This window comes from Microplitis demolitor, chromosome 4 (genome assembly GCF_026212275.2).
Source record: "Microplitis demolitor isolate Queensland-Clemson2020A chromosome 4, iyMicDemo2.1a, whole genome shotgun sequence".
Classification (NCBI taxonomy): domain Eukaryota; kingdom Metazoa; phylum Arthropoda; class Insecta; order Hymenoptera; family Braconidae; genus Microplitis; species Microplitis demolitor.
Window position 1 is genome coordinate 19,234,269 of NC_068548.1, and position 23,212 is coordinate 19,257,480.

At 27.2% G+C, this 23,212-nt stretch overlaps 2 protein-coding genes across 7 annotated transcripts in view; one reads left to right on the top strand and one right to left on the bottom strand.

Moving 5' to 3' along the window:
- Positions 1-21,851, bottom strand: part of LOC103568234 (serine/threonine-protein kinase minibrain) — a 50,978-nt gene extending 29,127 nt beyond the window's left edge. For 2 of the 5 annotated variants that reach the window (XR_548855.2, XR_548854.2), the window contains exons 1-2: positions 19,807-21,851; positions 10,554-11,156 (exon numbers count right to left, since the gene is read on the bottom strand). Coding sequence is in view for 3 of the 5 variants with exons in the window: in XM_008545000.3 (XP_008543222.1) it covers positions 10,554-10,704 (151 nt within the window). In the remaining 2 variants the exon portion in view is untranslated. The remainder of the gene's footprint in view (positions 1-10,553; positions 11,157-19,806) is intronic. The other 3 variants (XM_008545000.3, XM_008545002.3, XM_008545001.3) reach the window with 3 other exon arrangements.
- Positions 1-23,212, top strand: part of LOC103568232 (inosine triphosphate pyrophosphatase) — a 103,135-nt gene that overhangs the window by 71,913 nt on the left and 8,010 nt on the right. The gene's annotated exons all lie outside the window — the stretch shown is intronic.

Genomic DNA, 23,212 nt, shown 5'->3' on the forward strand with positions numbered 1-23,212 from the left:
TAGAAAATTGAATTTTTCTTCAAGAAAAAAAATCGATAAAATTTGTAATTTAAACTGTAAAAAAAACGGAGTAAGTCCAGGCGGTTTAGGTGTTAAAATTTTCAGTGTTAAATTTCAACTGCGAAAGCGGTGTGATTATTCTTTACCGGTGTTAAAAAATTATAGTGTTTTTATTAATTAATTAAATTATTGATTGAAATAGTGGGCGTAAAATTGGATAGTTTTGAAATAAATTACGTATAATATAAGTAGTTATTTAAATAGTATCATTGAAGTTGCCAGATAATTAAAGATTTTCGTTTTTTTTTTCGGCAAATTAAAAAAAAAAAAAATGAAAATATGCACCTGTAAAATTAAAAAATCTTTAGGTGCAATTTTTTAAAATATTTTTTTTTTTCTAAAATTTATCGTTTTGAAAGAAATCCAAAAATCATCAGACGTCGACTAACTTTAGTATCATCATATTTAAATAATTACATAGCAAAATTCAAATTTCCTTCAGATAGACTTCATTAAATTTTTGTTTTTTTATATATACATTTTTTTTCAAATTTCTATACGTGAATTTTTTTTTAAATCGATTTAACACCGCCAAATTACACCATTGTAATGTGTTAATTTTCGTTAATTTTCAACACCGCTTTTTTACAGTGTATGAATGAAAAAAACTTGTTGTGATTTAATGTACATTGTAAAAAATCAGTCGTGATTCCGGATTTTATTTAAATCCGAATTTACTCGTAGCTTCGGAGTTTTTACAAAACAATTACTCCGCATACAGAGTAAATAAGGAGTTTGTCTTTTCAGCAGAGCGATTTCAGAGTGGTCTGAATTTTATTTAAATTCGCATTCACTCCGAATGAAATAAATTTCCTTTCGGAGTAAATTTCCACATTGACTCCGAATTTAATCCGCGCTCACTCCGAAAATTTTTTACAGTGTAGTGAGTGAAATAAATTTGAATAAAAAATTGATATAAATAAATAATTTATGATTATTTAAATATATATAAATATTTTCAAGTTATTACTGTATAAATTTAAGAATATGAAAAGGATAATAAAGCAAAAAATGAGTAAAGAAAGGGTTGAGAACCGCGAACACGAGGTCACGAAAGGCTGACATAGGCTGTGCGATAGCCAGCACGCATTCCGCTTCATTCATGTTTCTTGATCTACGTTCCATTTCTCTTCTCTCTTTTCCTCTCTTTACTTCTCTACTCTTGATCGCGATACTTTTCTCCTCTTCACTTTCCTCATTCTTCTCTATCCTCCTAACTGCAACACGAGGGTGAGTAAAATCGCCTCGCGGTCACCAGGAGCTTTTCAGTCTTTTTGTTTAATCCCAAAGTGGACCTTCATGCTCACTGAATAGTCGATTGCTTTTAATTGGAATTACTCGGTGCTTTCTCATGTATGACGTTTGATTGTTATTTTATAATTAAGTACAAGTACACTAACCAGTGTCGAGTTATTTTAATACCGGATGTGCTTGATAAATATGTTAATGAAACAAAAAAAAAATATTAATAAATAACATGAAGAATGGATTTTAAGAAATAAATAAATGTTTTATAAATAATTATTTTCAATGAATTGATAATCATCGGATGCACATTCCATGCGTTGTTTATTTTTAACGTACGTGCGTATAATCAGCTGATAATTGACCCTTAAGGCTGTCATTACATCAACTCACATACGGAAATACCATAACTTTTTTTATTCAATTAAAAAATTTTATATTTTACTGTTCATTTTTTAAAATAATCGCATCCGCTGCTCGACATTTTAAATTATGTCCATATAAAAAAAATTTTCCGTTAAAAAAATTATAGTTCTGATAATTCTTACAATATCTATAAATATATATATGGGATAAAAAATTATGTACATCCGAGAAAAATGATAAAGGATTTAGGAGAAAATTGCTGTAACGTAATTCAAGCAGTAGCGCGTTAATTTGCCTTTAAGCTTGCACATATAAAATATAAAATATAAAAATATATATTGAATATAAAGTTAACGTTGCAAAAAAGTCATATCTTTTTTATTTTTATTTTTTTTTATGAGTGCAAAGCATTCTTAAGACATTATTACCCATGAAACTCATTCATAAATTAATAAATTATATCTATATATATACATATATAGATATCAACTCTAATAAAGAATTTCATTGAAACAAAAAAACCATTAATTTATCACTTAAAAGCGTGCTAAAAAATATTTTTACGCTCTATCGTGATATTATTTAAATACTTTATTTATTCTAGTAATGAGATGTCAGTGACGCAAATTATTGTACATGTCACCAACGATCTAGTACCTTCTATTTTGCTAATAATAAATATTTACAGCAGTATATAAAAAGTAATAATTGCATTTAGAAAAAAATTGATTTAAATTAAATTTTTTTTGAGGAAATGAGTGTAAAAAAAAGCAAACACAAAAACAAAATGATAAAAATGACAGAAATAAGTATTAATTATCAGCATATTATTATACGTGCAGGGTCATAATTTAAGTAATTCATGAAGAAGAATCCTTTCTTTTATCCTTCCTCCTGAGTAGTTTAATTGGCTTCGAATAAACATCGCTAGCACAAAACGATAAAGCAGCCGGTGAACTTGTTTTACTTAAAGTCTTCTTGCTCTCCGACAAGTGATTCTTATTATTGTATTCAAATTTTGTTTATTATTATATTTTTAAATCCATGCATTTAAACTGAAATAATTTCTCCCGCGGAAAATTAATATTCACATGAATTAAATATATATAAAGCTAAAAGAAGTTTATGTGGGTAATATATGTAAAATAGATGAATAAAATAAAAGGAAAAGTATAATTTTTTTAGCTGGCATGTTTCTCGTAGAAATTTAGTAGATATTCGAGTTACCATCGACGAGGCAAACTCGATTCTCGTATGGTGCGAGCTGTCTACTCTTACTCTCCTCTCTCTTTTGCTCTTCTTTATCATTCTCTAGCTCTCTCTTTTTCATCGAACCTTATCCTCCTATTCGTTCGTCCTTCCTTCCTTATCCTTCTTGGTCGTTTTGTCGAACGCGCTCTCTTCTCTTTGCCGCGCGTGCGGAGTCGATGGGACCCCGAAGCGGACAACGGTTGTTGCTATGCTAGCTATACACAACCGCCACAGCCGTGCTCTTTACCATTTATATATCTATATATGTATAATATATATATACAGAACCTCTTTGCTTCTTCTATTCGCCATTCTCTCTATGCCAATCCATGAAAAGTGTGCGGGCAACTGAGACATTTTTTTTATTCAACAACTCAAACTTAATTTCAAAGAAATTTTTCCACCCGCTGTTTTGTTTTGTCATCAAAAAATTAACAAACCCCTAAAAAAATTTGAAAATAACCTTTTAATACATCCCCACAATTTTTTAATTACCAACTACGTAAATTAAATATTTTTCTCCATTCACGTCAGCTGATCGTAAGAATTTCATTGAAAAATTTTATTTTACCCGCCCACAATTTTAAAATCACATATGTATGATTTTATAGACAATATAATAATTACTGCAAAGTTATAGATTAGAAAAACAGTAACATTAGTACAATGATAATAAAAGTTTCATTTAAAAAAATTTAAATAAAATAAAAAGGAATAATTGAAAGTTTTCTGAGAGCGGGTAAAAATGTAATCGGCAGCTCGTCGGAAATTCGGAGTAGCGAAGGACGTCGGAAGAGATCCTGCAGGACGTCGGCCCACGAGGTGGCTGCGGGGGGATGGACGAGTGGCATCGGAGGGGAAAGACCGTTCGCGATAGTGAGAGAGGGAAAGAGGCGCCGGCATAGCAACAGAAAGACCGCTTCGGAACGAACAACCGAGCGACTCCTATCCACTGCTGCTGCTGCTGGCTGGTTGCTGCTGCTGCTAAACCATGAAGCGTGTACTACTATATATATATATATACATATATATATATATAGATATATATTGGTGTGATGCTACTGCCGTGCAACAGAAAAGTGAACTATACTAGTCGTAGTGCAGGGGTGCAGGGGTATGGTATGGTATGGTATGGGTATGGGTATGGTAGAAAAGCGACTATGTGGGGTGAACAGCAGAAGAGCTGATGTATAAACGGATGGAGGAGAGAGAGCACGTGCGTGTGGGAGAAGAGCGAGAGAGTAAAGAGAAGAGTAGAGAGTTAAAGGAGAGGAGAGACAGTGAGGAGAGTAAGAGGGAGAGTGTATTGATCGTGTCGCACGGGGGTGGAGCAACCACCGACGAACGACTAGCTCTCTCTGATATACCATTCTAACCCCGTTGCTTAAGAGTAACAAGGATGGGAATTATAAAAATAGAGATAGAAAAATAAGGGAGAGAGAGACAGAAAAAGAGGGAGAGAGAGAGAGAGAGAGATAAATAGATGGATAAAGATAGAAAATTACGGCGTCTTATGCCACCTGGTTTATCTTATATATTTTCATATATTTGTCATTTTTTTTTATTCTTAATTTAACTTTTTATAATATCCGTATATTAGGATTTAATAAAAATTAACAATTGGATTTTTCGAAAACGTTTTTTTTTCGTTGGAAATTTAAGTGAAAAAATAGTGATTGTAATGAATGATTGTATGGTAGATTTAATTGATAGAAAATTATGTATGAGGGTGAGTGTGTCTATTGGCTAGAATAAATGAGCCAAATGTGATAGGCAAGAGAGTATTGTAGATAGGCGGGAGAACGGTATAAACCACTCAGCTGATGTCTGAGCGCGAACCGCGGGGTTGTCGACTCGTGTATACTCTATCCATGTCTCGCTATATTGCTTCGACTGCAGCTGCAGCTGCTGCTGTTGCTCTACAAGAAATGAGTCAAGAGACTACATACTTCTATTATATCTCACTCATGATTATCAACGTATATAAACGTGTAAATGAGGGATGAAAAATAATGTTAAAGGTTGGAAAAATAAAAAAAATTGAACTTGTAGATCGAGTTAAATGTCTGCTGATATTAGATATGAATAAAATTCAAATTATTTTATCGATTTTCAAATATCGGCGTCCTAATTAGCAAATTGTTTGACATCATTTCAGAAAATCTTCCATTTATGTGAAAAAAAAGTTTTGAAAAATTTTTTTTTTATTTCAAAATCAATTTCATATCTAGTATATGTATAATAATATATTTGTGTGTTACTCAAATATTTTATCTGACACAGAATCACTTATTAAAAAATATTAAGAGACAATTTGCTAATTAAAACGTCGAAATTTTGGAAAATTTTATACTAATGGTTTTATAATTGTTTGTAAGACTTTTTGGAGTAATTTGATTTTTTTTTTTTTTTTTTTTTTTTTTTTTTCAATTAAAACTGTGTTATGATTTTACATACGCGATAATATTTAAATATTTAACAAATAAAATTAATATTGAAGTTTTTTTAAATGAAGTAAATAATAATGAAATAATTGTGTAATTAATTAAAATATCATTATCATGTAATTATTTTTTTAAATTGAATTTATATCAATAAAATCTACATTAATTAAATTAAAAATAAAAACTTTTAATGTTTATGAATAAAAAAAATTATTTTTGTGTGTTCTAATCTTGATAAAAACGAAATTAAAGTATTCTAGTATGTACTACACAGTGTTTGAGTCAGCCCCCTTATTTTCTTGTATATTCAAATGAAATATCATAAATTCTTAGACCCTAAAATAAATTAAAATTTTTTTTTATATGTTACTTACTATTAAATTAATATTTTTTTTTTATCATTGCAATAAATAAAAATTAATTTGGAATAATATTTAAATTTAAAAAAGTAACATTGTTAATTGCTCTATTGATTTTTTTTCTTTTAACGCGAATATTAATTACATTATTGGTGGAAGGATGAAGAATAAAAATAAACATATAAATATAGAAATGAAATAAATAAAAAGTAAAAGGTGTAAGTATAAATGGATGTATAGTTATCGCAACATTCATACTTGTTTCTAAGTTACAAAACTACGTCTGACTCTAGTTATCTGCCTCTGCACAGTTCTTTCCCCCTTGATATAATATTACCTTTACCCTCTTGGTTCAGTACAACACGAATACGACTGACGACCAACAGTATTTCTACTCCCGCTTCGCAATGCAAAAGTTTATATATATATGCACCGGTTATTTTTTTTTCTACCCCCTTTTGCTCTTTCACTCTGACCCATCGTCGGCATGTAGACGCCACGCAATAATCCGTTACAAGGATTATTTACGGCGGCTGGAGATGCAGCGACAAAAGAGGGTAGGAGATAAAATAAAGGTAGTACAGATAATTGTATAAAATAGTTGATTATATATAAATATATAAAGTTTTTTCAAAATTAAATAAAAAAAAATGTTGGAAAATTCAAAAGTGCACACCTCAATTACTCATTTTATTTTTATTTTATATTAATTTTTTTTTTTTTTTCGTATGAATTTTTATTTAATTTTTAAATTCTTAATTTCATTTTTTTATTTCTTATTTTCAGTTTAATTTTTTTTAAATATCTCGCATTTTTCTCTTAAAGGTTGCTCTTTTTTTATAGGATTTACTGTAACGCTAGTGTTGCTGTCTTTAGTTAACGGAGAAAAATAAAATAAAAAAATAATAAGAGTAAAATTATAAATGGCATCTAAATTTTTTGTGAATTACAAGTTTTCAAATTTTTATTAATTACAATTAAACCAAAAAGAGTTGGATAGTTATTAACGAAAGGGTTCTTATAGTCACAAAACTAACGCTAATAAAAAAAATTCTCTCCGTGAGTGTTTTTATTCGAGAGTTATCGTGATTACAAAAAATCAGTTAATTAATTGACATCATGGCTCTCCTCAGCTAAATTATTTATTTTAAAAATAACCATAGTGAGAAATTAACTTTATATTGCATTATAATTATTTGTTAATAAATTCTCTATAAGAAGATACAAGTTTCAACCTATTTTAATATACGTCAAAAAGTGTAGAAATGGTTGAAAGTGAGTGAGATACCCGAAAAAAAATCTAGCACCATTAAAGCACACTCATGAGGGTAAAAAAAAAAATTATTTTGAGTAAAGAAAATATTTGAAAAGATAAACGTTTCCAGTAGGCAAGGCAAGATTTTCTTGAACTAAGAGAATTCGTCTTTATCAGAAAAAATTTAAACTTTATCCGAGATAATTGAGAATTTAAAAAATACTTTCTTGAATCAAGAATATTTATTTTCAGTCAAGATTTTTTTTTCTGTGCAGCGGTTTCGCGCTTGAGGTGTGCAAAATTATTAATAAATTTCCATCCATAATGAAATTAAATTTTATTGATGCACGCAAAAAATTTTTGAGTAAAAATTACCCATAAAGTTTTGAACTGTAAGGACATCTAACCAGTAACTAAATTTTTACTATGTTTATAAGTAAAAAATAAGTGTAAAAGTAGCAGAAATAAGACAATTTTTAAATTACATACAAAAGATTAAACAATTAAATTGATAAAAAAATAAAAATGCATGTACTGATTCTAGAATTTTCTAAAAATCCATTTTTTAAGTTTTTTTTTTTTATTAAAAACATTTTATTTTATTATTTTAAGATTTTAAAAATAGTCAGATGTCCGCCACCTTTGCTGTCATAAGTAAAAATTGCACTTGATTTACATGCTGAGTAGTGTATTTTACAATGTGCATATGTCCTCACAGCATCTAACTTTTTGGGTAATTTTTACTAAAAATTTCTCTGTGTTTGGATAAAATTTATTGATAAATAAATTATTATGTAAGGCTTATTGTGGCTGTTTATTTTGAGAAAAGTACTTGCGTACATTAGATATAGTGTGTACTAGTGAAGATAGCAGAGTATTGGCGTCGCGGCCAGGTGGATGACAGTATACGAATGGTTAAAAGCGACCAAGGAGGGTGAATACATGAAACACTAACGCATATAATGCTTACCACGTCGTAAACCTTCAATATTATGTTGTAGGTATGCTTGTGAGCTTACGTTATTTGTTATTTACTGTACATGTTGCCTACAGTATAATACTACAATGATGAGACCAGTACAAATAATAATTTTATTCGCTTCTCTATGCACCACTAAATAACTTTAGCTGCTAAACTCTAAATTTAAAATTTTATATTGTTTTAATTTTAATTAAAATATTTATGTTTTTGGTTATTAATAAACCAACTGATTCATTTTTTTTTTTTTTTTTTTTTTTTTTAATGATCTTTATTGGTCATTAATAAATACCACGATATATTACCAGTTGGTTGCTATCTTTTAATTTTTAAATCTAATTAATAAAAAAAAAAAAGTAATTTGTGGGTACTATCAATATGTAATTAATAAAATGAAAAATTTAGTGGTTTGCTTTTAATATTAAACATCGTAGGTGGATTATTAAACGATGCTTTATCAAATATAAAACATTTATAAATTTAGTAAAAAATTTACGGTCGATAAGTTTATTGCCAGACGCGAAAATTAAATTGTTAATTAAATCTTTAAAGAAAATATTTAATTATTAATATTATACAACTACATTACTTATGCTCCAAAAAAAAAAATTACTCAAAAATTTTGAATTATTAAGTAAATGTTTATAAAACTATGATACTAAAATTAGCCGACGTATAAATTTTTGGATTTTTTTTAAACGATAAATTATTAAAAGAAAAAAATATTTGAAAAAATTACACGTACAGTTTTTTCAATTTTCTACCTGTGTATATTTTTAGTTTATTTATTTTTTTTTTTTAAATAATTTTATTTAAATTCGTACTCACTCCGATTCAAAGTTTTAACATTAAAATAAATGATCCTGAATTTAGCAGACAATTAGTCATTTCCGGATTCTTTTTTCAACAAATCAATTATAAAAAAACAAAATTTTAAAATATGCACTTGTAGAAAATTTAAAAAACTACAAGTGCAATTTTTTCAAATATTTTTTTTTATAATCTATTGTTTAAAAATAATCCCAAAATTATTAGACATCAGCTTCCTTCAGTATCATTAAAATAAACTTCCTTTCGGAGTAAATTTCACTTCAAGGGGATTAAATAATTAAACACTCAGTAAATTTTTTACAGTGTAATAATAGACTAATATATTAAAAACATGACTATTTATATGAACTTTATATTTTTAAAATAGTAAAGAAAAAAAATTATTAGCTCATATTAATTAAAAAAAAAAAAAATAAATAAAAAAAAAAATGAACCGATGATGAATAAACGTATATGATACAGAGGAAGTAAAGAGTATAGAATAATTAAAGGTCAAAGGGTCGATAAGTAAATTAATCCTTAAAATATTCAGGACATAAGTACCTGCCGTGTCGCTAATGGTTTTACGGTATCGAGCAATTAACGAGATTTGAATTTAAAAAAAATTATCCGTCATCGCCTCGTCCATCATGTCTAGTCTGTCTCATCGAACAAGCAGAAGAGCCAGCCGTTTATCATCATTAGTCGGTAGCAGTACCAGCAATAGTAGTAGTAGTATATAGTAAGTACAAATAAAATTCTTTAAGGAGACTGCCAAGGCCAATTGAGAGCCAAGTCGACTTTGATTGTCTCTTTGACAAAACAGAAAAAAAAATAAAAAACAAATAGTAATAATACTACTTAAAAATAAAAAAAAATAATATCAGGTCATTGACTGATGAAAATTCTATTTCTTTTTTCTAAATGTATCAGCTCGGTCGAAAATATACCGAGAAGAGTCTTGAAATCGTCGAAGAGTCGTCGGTCAGGCATCGGTCCAAGTTGAATTTAAATCTCCCAAATGCTCTGTTCGATTACTCCCGACGAGGTGTTCACTTTATCAACTACTACTGTATACTTAAATATTAAAACTACTGATGATATGTGTACGAGACATAACAGGACATTGGATTGACAGTCTAATGGATTTTAAAGTTTACAGGTCATCTACATTATAAATGTTAATTATGATTAGGTAACAATGTAACAGTGATAACATTGTAAAAAGTATACGGCATTGCTGATTAAGTTCCAAGCATTTAATTTAACAAGTTCGGGCTTTGGCTTGAGTTTAAAAATACATTGAATCCTAATGAACATCACTTGCTGCTATTCTTTTACTCAACAAATAGCCAGATCGTATATCGATTAACCTGAATACAAGAAGTGAATTAATAATACAGAGGATCCGATAGTGACAGAGAGTATACACGGAAAAAAAATATATTTTACGTTCACATTGTGATGTTCATACTCAAGTGTACGAACTAGAGTTTCTATAGTTTACTAGTATCATATAATATCTATAAGTATAAATAATTATCAGATCTTTATACTAATCAATCGATAGATTCTGATTTATGTATCAAAGTACTTTTATAAAATATATTTTTATAAAATTGCTTTAATTTAGTGATATCTTCTTCAGCTATAGGCATTTGTATTGAATTGATTCATAAAAAAAAAAACAACTCCATTGCTATTAATAATAAAAATCGGTATTATAAAAAAAAAAAAAAAAAAAAAAAAAAAAAAAAAAAAAAAAAAAAAATAGATTGACTTACATTGTTGCTTGTGCCTCGAGGACTCCATGAGGATCATTTGCTCATGTTTGTGCCACGCGGCGTCGGTTGTATCCGTGCCTGCGATATTGCGCGCGCCCGTCGAGGGTGGCTGGACGCCCCCGCGGCCTCCACCGGCGCCGCCATACTCCATACCAGCGGGCCCACTTTTTTCTGCCTTTGGCAGTTCTCTGGGACTCACAACATGGGGCTCTTTAGGCCCACCACCCTCTCAATAACCTGAATCGTGCAACTTAATCCTTCACTTGCTAGTCAATCCTTAACTCTTCTTACGTAATACTTTTTTTTTTATCTTTAATCCTTGTCAATATCACTGGTTTCAATGAATTATAACTATTATTATTATTTATTTAAATGATAGATTATATTTTAAATGTGTTGATAATCACTTATTGCTTTGACTTGTGTCCGATGGTGATGATAATTTTCTTCGCCGGGGGAATAACTTCCTTCGACGATACCTCCGGCCTCGGCTATCGCCCTTACGCCCGGTTTTAGCTTGCATACGAACAATATGATTGTTATTTACTGGATTTCAATAGTAATTATACTTTTTTCACGTATTCACCAAACTTTCTTGATAATCTGCAATTCAAAGAAACAAAATAATTATTTATTTATCAATTACAATTGTATATTTTTTTAAAATTTATATATTAATATTTTTTGTCAGATAAAAAAAGGTCAAATACGTTTAGTTGTGTTAAAAGTACCAAGAATAAAAATTTGTGACCGTAGTAAAGCATCAGAGATGCCTTGAAATAGAGACGGGTCACTTTGCAGATCGATGCGCACCAAGTCGAATCATTGTATATAGAATCAAGAGTGAGTGAGATAAATAGAGTGAAAATCATATTACATATCCGCTTTACTATCTTTAGAATAAAGAGATTTTAGTGAGGATAAAGTTATAATCATTTTTTTTTATTTTTTAAAAATTATTTTAATAAGTAATTTTTAATAAAAAATATTGCAATTAAAAAAAGAGTTTAAATAATTTAAAAATTTTGCTGATAAAAATAATTTTAACATTTTAAAGATCAGTACTTCTAACCTTTTTAATTGATTAGATGATACTGAGTAAGATTTTTAAAGTTGGCTATGTAACCTACAATAAAATAACCTCGTTTGAATCTATAAAAGTTTATATATTTTTAGCCGCGAACTTTTTTTTAAATTATTAATTTATTTATTATTAAATAGTTTAATCGATTCGAGTTGTTTTTAGAATCATTGTTGTAATTTTGATTCAATCGTTCCTATTTATATTTGTACTCACAACTCTAATAATTGAACTTTTGATTACAATTTTTCAAAATCTCTGTACATTGAGGGCATTCTTAGACAGCGCCCCTCCACACTTTTTTGAAATAATCAATGACTTTTAATTGTAATGACTGTATTCAAATTTTGGTAATTAATTAAAAAAAGTTGCATTAATTGAAAAGGTAAAACGCAGTTAGAATTTCGCTAAGATAGATTTAAAAAAAAAAAAATTTACAGTTGATATTAAGTAGGAGTTAAAAAAAATTTGAAAAATAAATTTCAGTAAAATCTTCATGTGAACTTTCGTTTAATAAAAACTGTGAGTAATTTTTTAAAAATCTATATTTTTACAAAATTATAACTGCGGTTTCTTTCTCCAATTATGCTTCAAATTTTTTGAAATTAATTAATAAAATTTCAATACTGTCATTACGATTGAAAGTCAATAAATATTTTAAAAAAGTGGGGGGTATTTTTTGAGAATGCCCTTAATTAAAAAAAAATCAAGCATTAATTGAAATTTAGTTGAAATTAGAGTTAAGAAAAAATTACTTACAGTTTTTATCAATCAGGATTTAAACAAAATTTGATATTTCAAATTCCAATATTGATATGATTTTACTGAAATTTATTTAAAAAATTTTGTTTAACTCCCAATTAATAAAAACTGTAAGTAATTTTTTTTAAATTTATATTTCGAAAAAATTTTAACTGTTGTTTTTTTGTCAATTAATGCATTAGCATTTTTTTCAATCAATTAATAAAATTTTAATACGGTCATTGCAATTAAAAGTAATTGAAAATTTTCGAAAAGAGAGGGGTCTTAATATTGACTTGAGATCAAAAAATAGAAAACTATTTTTTTTTTTTAAATTTTTGTCTGTAGTTGAATAAAACTAATTATTAAAATTTTCACAAAATAAAAAAAAAATTTGCAAAAGAGAAAATATAAAATCCCGCAAATATTTTAATTCATTTAAACAGTACCGTGATTAGATGTATGATAAAAGTATTTTGTAAAGTAAATAAGGGTTGTCCCCTCGTAACTTTGGGGTTCGCATCTATTATTATAAATATATGTATATATAAAAGTTTATGACTTTTGAATATCTATATCACAGTTTATTCCACATTAAAATCAATAAAGTCAACTTAGTAAATAAATAATTATTGTTAATGAAAATAAAAATAAAATTCAAGTTTTTATTTAATTAACTTTGAATTACTAAAAAAATAAATTTAGAACGTGAAATTAAACTTTAAAAGAATTTGTAAATATTTAAAATTTGTTATTATGAATAGAGGTTTTAGTTTGAATATTTAATTCAATAGTATTGTTGTGTTCATAATTGAAGTATAAATAATATAAATATATTTATGATAGCTGTATATTACAACTGATAATAAATGAAAATCACGAACACTGGTATTAGATAATCACAATGGTAAACTGATCATCTTGATCTGCGATATTATGGTTCGGTCGATTCCGGCAATTTCGTCATTTCCACGAACGTCGATCGAATATAAATTTCACGTATCTATGTACAACTTTACTTATAGTACTATATATTACAACTCAATAAAAAATAAGTCTAACCAGACACAGACTATAAGTCAAATAATATGTTTTTATGTATTCTGAGTAAATCTTTTATAAATATATACACAATAAAATAATAATTTCTTGGCGCAAAGCAAATTTTTCATTGTGAAATGAAAACTAAAATTTTCTTAAGCCGAAAAAAAATTTTTTGACGCAAGAAATATTTTTTAGCCCCAAGAAAATTTTGGTTTCAGCTCATAATGAAAAAAAATTCATGAGTGTGAATGTAGCAGACATCAGGGAAATTTAAAATTATTAATAAATAGTGTAAATAATTAAAAAAATCAAATTTTAAAAAAATGCGCATTTAAAAAATTTTGAAATTAATAAGTGCATTTTTTATAAATATCATATTTTAAATTATTTACTTTATTTATTTATAATTATAAATTTGTCTGCCTGCTACACATGCAAAAAAAATTTGTTTGCGGCAAGAAACCCTTTTTTTTCTGTGTAACAATAAATTATTTTCAAATTCAACATTCTGTAATATTATTAACTTGCAAATTTTTTTTTCAAATCAAATTCAATTTTTATAAAAGAAAATTTTTTAAATATTTATGATAAATAAAATATTATTTTTTTGGAGTACACGATATAGAAAATACAACTCAGACTACACGAGATCCCTAGATAATAAATCACCAACTTTTTAAAATATACATATTTTGATAATAATTTTATTTTTTTATAAAAAATATATAAAATAAAAATTTTTGATTCTAATATTATTAATCATAGAGAGTTTTATGTTCAGTATCATGAGAAATAAAAAATGATACTGTAAAAAATAAAAAAAAATGTATATGAAATAGATGATGAACGAAAACTAACTCGACATTGCCGTGACCAAAGCAATTTGTATCATTGAATAATACCTAGATCTTGATTCCAAAGTTATTTTGTTCATGATAAAAATTTTATATTTTTATTTTGACCTGAATCTAACACTCTTGGATAATAACACTTTTGCAATACACTGCAATAAGTGTTAATAAACAATTAAAAATAAAACAATACAAAAAAATTAATTCACACTAACACTTCCCTTCATAAATCTTCAAAAGTAATCATTAAATATAAATAAAAAAAATAAAAAAAGAGTAACTAAGAAGATAATAACGAAGATGGGGAAGGGTTGAAGGTCCGAAAGACAGCTGTGCATTTTCGGGAGTGTTTACGCATGTGCGCTCTCAGCCCGCCATTGTTCAGGACAGCTGGTCGCTTTTTGGCATATATTTTTTTTCTCCTACTCTGTCTTTTTTTTTCTCATATACTTTTTGTTCGCTCATTATGTTAACTTATTCTCTTCCATTACACGTTTACTCGAAATTCGCAACTCTCTAGAATCACTGACATCTTTAGATAATCATCCAAATGACTCTTTATTGCCCCTGAGTCATTATTATTAACGTGGGCTATCGATTTCAATCTGTCCAGGTGAAGAAGGGGTTGTTTACCGTAGTAACGGATGTATAATGAACCTGAGTTGCAGGTGTGGCTTTAAAAAAATAAACAACAAAAAAGTTTTTTTTTATCCTAAACTCCAATAAGTACTTTAAAAAAAAATAATTATACCGCTAACAGATTGTCGAATAAATATTGAAGTTTGCGAACAGTTCGAACTTACAAATTATTCATATCGAATCGAATACTTCGTTCTGATAATTTGAATTTTTCGAATTGTGCGCCAATTTTCAAATGATAAATTTTTTTTTCAACGACTTAAAATTGTACTATTTTTTCAAATAATTCAAATTTTCGTCAGAGGTAAAAATAGAGCTCAGATACGAATCTACAAAAAAATTATTTTTTTTTAACTTAAAAAATGAAATGTTTTCCATGCAACGAAAATGAAAATAATTTGGGTAATTTTACTTCAAAGGTGACTTAAGGGGTAATTGCGGTCGTGGTGCAATTTTCGGCTGACATGCAAAACATTTCAGAAATCTAAATCCAGTAAATTTTTTACTTTTAATTCCGTTTTTTTTAAATTATTTTTGTGCCATAAAAAACGTTCCGATCTTCAAGTACATGAATATTTGAAAAGTTACAAATAATTTGAAAATTTTTTTACACCGCTAATAAATATTTATATGAATTTACAGAGTGAAGAACTACAACAAATACAACAAGTCTTGGTAATAATCTTTAGTTATATTGACATTCTCATTGGGGCGTCGAATAGCTAGACATTTATGTTCCGCTAAAACGACAACTAGGACATAAGGTACTAGGCATGGCACACAAATACAAATATATTTAAACTTGTATGTAATAATATATACTATTGTACTGTACATGTCTTTGAAAATACTCTACGAGGAATCTTGAAAGCAAGATATTGAATACAAGTGACTAATGATTATCGATGCGTTTACCTACGTGACTTATCATTCGTACAAGTAAGAACCAGCGAGAAAAAAAATTTTAAATTATTTAAATGACAAAAAAAATAAAAATATAAGTTGAATAAAAAATAGCATTCATGTCGAAGGAGGTCATAGATCTTTGAGCACGCGAACATATATGAGAGAAAAAAACATGAAAGAAAAATAATTATCACAAAATATTTTTGTTGTTAGAATGTAAATATTATCCTGTGGGTTATTTGCTGTCATATTTTTTTTGCGATCAGTTGATACAATTAATCAATTAGTGATGAGACTGCTCTCATCTTAACTAAATTGTTTACTAAAACACTTAACCTAATAAGAATAAGTGACATTTCGGTGCAGGAGTGCAATCTTTATCAGATGACTATTTTGCTGGACAATAGATTTGTAAAGGTCAATTATTTTGATAAAATGTCACAATAATGCATTAATACACTATAAAAAAATTTTCGTGAATGTGAATTAAATCCAGAGTAAGTGCGGAGCGGACGACTGTTTATTTATTTAATCCTCTTGGAGTGAAATTTACTCTGAAGAAAAGTTTATTTTAATGATACTGAAATTAGCCGACGTCTAATAATTTTTTGATTTTTTTTTAAACACTAAATGATAAAAAAAAAAAAATATTTGAAAAAATTGCACTTGAAGTTTTTTGAATTATCTACACGTGCATATTTTTAGATTTTGTTTTTTTTTTTTTTTTTGTAATTGGTTCATTGAAAAAAAAATCCGAAAATGAGTAATTGTCTACTGACTGCAGGATCATTTATTTTAATGCCAAAATTTTGAGTCGGAGTGAATGCGGATTTAAACAAAATTAAAATCACTTCAATGAAAAGACAAACTTCCAATTTGCTCCATATGATGAGTGATAAAAAAAAAAACTCCAAACGAGTGAATTCAAATTTAAATAAAATCCGTAATCACTCCCAATTTTTTTCAGTGTATCGTAACTCGCTACAGCAACTCATTGTCAATGTAAAATCGTAAAAGTATTGTCGACATTGTAATCAAAATAACTAACTTTCATATTCAAATAATTTTCACTACAAAAAATATCCAGATGTTTATAAATCACTTTGGATTTTTTAGAGTAATTGTTCATGTCATTGAGTATCGAATATTAGAAAAATTTCTACATCAATTAAAAGTACTTTGGAATCATTGGTCAAACTGGCAAAACATATATTATAATAATAATCATAAAAAAAAAGTATCAAGCGTCCCGTCCATGTTAATAAAAAAAAAAAAAATTAAAATGCCCAAAAAATATGAATTTTAATTTATAAAAGATTACATAAATTTATTAATCTGACTGAATTATTGGCTGAGATAAAGCTATTTGAATTATTAATTGAGATAACCTATTGACAATTGAATACTAGTTACATTTTGGAGCAAGTATAAATATTTTTTCATCATTCTGTTTCGCCATATTTAATATCTATCTATCTAGTACTACTTGAGTATCAGATATATAATTCACGCACAAGAAAAATAAGGCGGATGGAATTGATGCAAGGTGCAAGGTGGTTTTGTTAAATTTAACAGCATTATTATATCTTTGTTAAACTTTCAAACGACTTCTGACCCTTGCCGATACTCATCTGTATGATCACGATATACATTTACGTTTAGTATTCACGCGAGTCGAAGGTCGTTGGTTCGTGTTATTGTAAGGAAGACCGACTAATATCCAAAAGTTGCAGCAGGTGTCATGCGGGCTGCAGTCCAAACTCAAGGCTTCAATTTTTTTTTCTTTAATTATTATTGGAGCTATTATTATTTTTTTTTTTTTTTAACTTTTCATACTTCATACGATACCAGAGAGTACCTCGTAAAGATTTAGCCGCGGCCTGAATTTTTAACGAAACCAGTGAAACTTTGCTGACCTCTTTTATTTATTGTTATTTTTTTTTACAGTTTAGTTTTAGTTATTTCGAAAAAAATTTTTATATTAAACTTGGTGATGGAGACAGAAAAGCAATTTCAAAGGATTAAATTGATGATCTATCGATTGTTGCAGAAGGCAAATGTTTAAAAATAAAAAAAGTATCAAACTGATGAAAGAAAAAGTTGATTGAGAACAGCTTGAGTTTTTTTTTTTTTTTTTTTTTTTTTTTTTTTTATTAACATCTGTGTTTAGAATAAAATAGTTTTAGTAATTTTAAATATGATCCAAGTCAGCAGACAATTAACAATTGTCGGATTTTTTTTTCACCAAATCAATTAAAAAAAAAAAAAAAAAAAAAAAAAAAAAAAAAAAAAAAAAAAAAAAAACTAAAAATATGCACATGTAGAAAATTTAACGAACTATAAGTGCAATTTTTTTAAATATTTTTTTTTTTATAATTTATCATTTTTAAAAAAATTCAAATATTATTAGACGCCAGCTAAAATATGATCCAGAAGTTAACAGACAATTAACAATTTTCGGGATTCTTTTTCAACGATTCAATTAAAAAAAAAAAAAAAAAAAACTAAAAATATATACATGTAGAAAATTAAAAAAACTGTAGGTGCAATTTTCTGAAATATATTTTTTTTTTAAATTTATCTTGTTTAAAAAAATCCAAAAATTATTAGACGTCGACTAACTCCAGTATCATAGCTAAGTTTCATTTTAAAATATATATATGATTAATATACATAATTAATATATACTAAAAGTGTATCAATAAAATATATCTTTCAAAAAAAGTAACCCTGCTCCAATTGATAAACTTAACACATATGTGTATTATAAATTGATAAATAAAATGAATGAATGAATTTATTATCACAACAATGATAATAATTTAAATGATTAAATTACACCATATAAAAGATATATTATTTAAAAAAACAATATAAAAAATATTAAAAAGATTTGTCGACTATGCAACTGAATGATTTGTGAGATTAGATATATATCAGTAGTATAGTTCTATACGAATGTTACGATAGTTCTTGTTATTCGTGTAATCGAGGAATCCCCACTGGCTTCTACGAATCGCTGACAATCCTAGATAAACCTGGTTTTTCTAATGCATACAGACAGATAAAAACTACTGAGGATCGAAAAGTTAAAAGTAAAGCCAATAAAAAAATAAAATGATAAGAAAAAAATAAAGCAAAGTGAGATGAAAAAAAATTAAATAAAAAACTCTAATATCGATTTGTAAGGAATATTTAAGAGAATGGATAGAGAATCTTGAGATTCTTTCCAATGATCATCCTGTCTTCGAAAGAAATGACTTCCGGCCATGGATAAAAGTAGACTTATTTTACGAGTGATTTTAAAAGTTTTTAAATATTTTTAAATAATTCAACGGTATAATATATCATTTTTAATTTATTTATCTATTAATATAACGACCAAGGATACACATACTTTTATATATATATGCATTAGATATTTGTCGTTTTATTTTCAGTTGTTCTCCCATAAAGATAAATTTATTACTTCGTAACCGGTATTGAATGTGAAAAATATTCAACAGCAATGGGTATTTTTACTGCACTATAAAAAGTTGTTACGATTGGAAAATGGCGTGATATGTCAATTTTGAGGTTATGTTTATAAAGTTCAAAATTTTAAATATTAAGAACAAAATAAATTACAATGAATTTAATATTAAAAATATCATCAATAATTTAAATAACTTTTTCTGTCAAAAAAAAAAAAAAAAACTTCATGCCAATTTCCTAGATTTTTTTATAAAATTAAAAAATTGGAGTCGCATAACAGTAAATGTAGCAGACATAAGAATTTATAAATTTTTAAATTAAAATTAAAATTAACTTGATAATGAAATTTAAAAAAACGCGCGTATTTTAATTTTTATTCCGCTTACATTTTATTTATTTATTCAAAAATTCAAAAAATTTCCACTTGTCAGTTACATTTACACTTATGGACTTGCGTAAAATCCCGCCATTCGATTTAATTTAAAATAATTGAATATAAAAAAAAATGTTTCGTTACCTGAAGAGTCAGTGAGTAAATGCTCGTGATTGAAATCCATATAAAAAAATCCTTGAATCCAGTGTATTGATGTCACACAAACTAGTCAAAGAAATATCACTTTTAATAAACACTCAAAAAAATATATAACTGATAACTTATTTTTAAGTAAACACAACTATAATATATAATAATAAATATATATTAAAAATCACGACAATTACACAAAAATAAATGACACTTGTGAAATTTATCACAACTGATATTCTCACACGTGGAAATCACCTGTGCACTGTTTCTGTGGCTGTTTAAATGTCGGCTATCCTGTGAATCTTCGTCATAGCTTTAAATTATTTTCTGGCTATCAGTTTACACAAATTTCTCTACTCATGTCTTTTAAAAAAAAACTAAAAAAAAAAAAACAATCCCAGTGACACCAACTTAATTTTTAAATTGTTCCCACAATTTTGCCCCACACTTTATTCACTTGAATAAAAAAAAACAGAACTCTTGATAATTTTCACAGATTCCGGACAAAAATAACACAAATCCACTTTTATAATTAATATATAAATAAACAAATTCACTTTTTCCGGCACACAATAATACGTACAGTAATCCACTGAATCAGAATTTAAGAAATATATATAAATATAAATAAATAAATAACAATCTCAGTACATAAAAAAAATGTACATTTGTTGATAGAGATTATGTTGTGTTAAGTAGTGAGTTTAAACTGAATCAGGTTATGGCCATCTAGACACCACCACGAGCATGCTCTTATGCGTGCGGCTTGACAACGATCACGTGGTACACAGCAGTCGCGTCCCTGTTTCTTAAATTTCCACCACTTCAGATTAAACCTCTTCTTCAAAGCTTAAACTTCAATCAGCATAAATTTAAGTAAAACTTCATCATCATCACCAACATCATCAACACATCAAAGCATACATCTAGACACTACTTTTCTTATATTTTTAAAATTCGAATTTCTTCTTTACTTCTTCTCTTTTACTCATTTAATCCAGTTTCATAAATTTAAAATATTACACCAATAATAATAATCCTCAAAGCCTTGATAAGATCATAAAGATGAGGATAATTTGAGTCGCTACGCACCAAGTCACCTTACACCCCCGCGGCGGTGCTGCATTGAACTCGCCCGCCAAAGGGTCAAAAGCACCGCGGCAAAATAACAACAAAACCATACAATCGTAATATTATTATTAAAAAAAAACTTGTTCTCTATTTAACCAACAATTATCACTCACTTTTTCTTCAATATTTTCATATATATGTATACATACATATACATGCGCAGCTCAATATATATAACAACTATTCCTTAGCCTCGTTTATAAAAATAAACCAAAATTGGAGTCTTCTTTTGAATCAACGCACAATCAAGCCTCAAACTTAGAAACAACACGAGGATTTAAATTTAAATACTATTATATACAAATATAAATATAAATAATAATTTATAATTATTTCCAAGACGTGTTTGGCGGGTTTTCTTAGCTGCACTTACTGCTGTTGCTTGGTTGCTGTTATTGCGCTACGTACATATGCACATATTTTTGTATATAAATATATGTTTTATATGTGTATATGTATATATTTATATAAATACATATATACATACATACAGAGACTATTTAATGTATATATAATATTTAATACACACTTGGGGGCTCTCTCGTCGTGCATTCACCTCTCGATATACCGCGTCGCCGACACGGTCCGACGAACTTCCCTCGCACCACACCAATGCGCGGAATCACACACAATGTCGTCACTATTTGATTTGATACTCACTTATTGTTGTTGTTATTGTTATTATTATTATTATAACTATTATTTATCCACTGTATTAACGATATTAATATTTTCAATTAATATTAATATATTTAGTCCACAGTAACAATTTTAGTTTATTTATTGTTAGTTATTTATATTTATCGAGTTATATTAATGTGAGGATAAAAAAATGCCACGAGAGCCCACGAAACACGAGGAACTGCACGCCCTAACCGCGGGGGCATACCGCATCGCTTTCTCGGGCAAACATGGAGCTAGAATCTATGCTGTGTTTAGTTCGTATATTTTACACCGACCCTATAACTGGCGCTGGAACCACTCTTTTATGATACAGGACTAACAACTTTTAAGTGCTTCGCTTGACGACAAGAATTTTAAAGCATTTTTTGTCTTTTATATATTTATTTATGGGTATTTTTATTTTTTTATGGTATATTAATATTTTCTTTGGTATTATGGATATTTTTTAAAATTATTTTTAAATATGCTACGGAGAATTTTTCATTTTTATGGGATTTATTTTTACGAATAAATTCAATATTTCCAGGGGTACCAATTTTTTTAATTTCTGCGCGTGCGCTGTAATCAAGCGCGGGAATTTTTGAATGTATTAATTGGTTGTAGTTTTAAGTTACTAGTTTTGCATTTTTTTTTTGTAGTTTTCATAAACAATAAAATTTTTTTAATTTATTTAACTGATAAAAGTCTTTTTGAAAATAATCTTTGTCAAATAATCGTTAGTTTTACTATCATAAAATGATGAGAAAAAAGTTAGTCGACGTCTAATAATTTTTTGATTTTTTTTAAAAACTTTAAATTATAGAAAAAAAAATATTTGAAAAATTTGCAGTTACAGTTTTTTAAATTTTGTACATATGAATATTTTTGTTTTTTTTTTTCTTGTAAACAATTTGTTTAAAAAAAATTTGAAAATTTTAAATTGTCTGCTAACTTCAAAACCATTGAATTTAGCCGACGTCTAATAATTTTTGAATTTCTTCAAAAACTTAACTAAAAAAAAAAAAAAAAAAAAAAAAAAAAAAAAAATACTTAAAAAAATTGCATCTCTAGTTTTTTCAATTTTCTACATGTGCATATTTTTAGATTTTTTTTTTTTGTAATTAATGGGTTGAAAAAAAATTCAAAAATTTTAATTGTCTACTAACTTTAGAATCATAAAATAATCACTGTTGAAAATAATAAAAAAAAATAAATTTGTTTTTTTTTTTTTTTTTTATTTACTAAAAAATTACTAATTATCCTATAGAATATTAATTAATTTAAATATTTTAAATTTTTATTGATAAAAAAATATTCAATCGTTTTTTAATTCTGACAGGAATTTTATTTATTGGAATAGAAGCGTAAATGTGATGACCCTGAAAACAGACAATTAACAATTTATGAATTTTATGTAAACAAATCGATTGCAAAAAAAAAACTAAAAATATGCACATGTAGAAACTTTAAAAAACTATAGGTGTATTCTTCTTTTATTTTATTTCATAAATTTATCATTTAAAAAAAAATTCAAAAATTATTAGACGTTGGCTAGTTTCAGTATCATGTAACTGATAACTGACAAGTAGAAAGTTTTTTAATT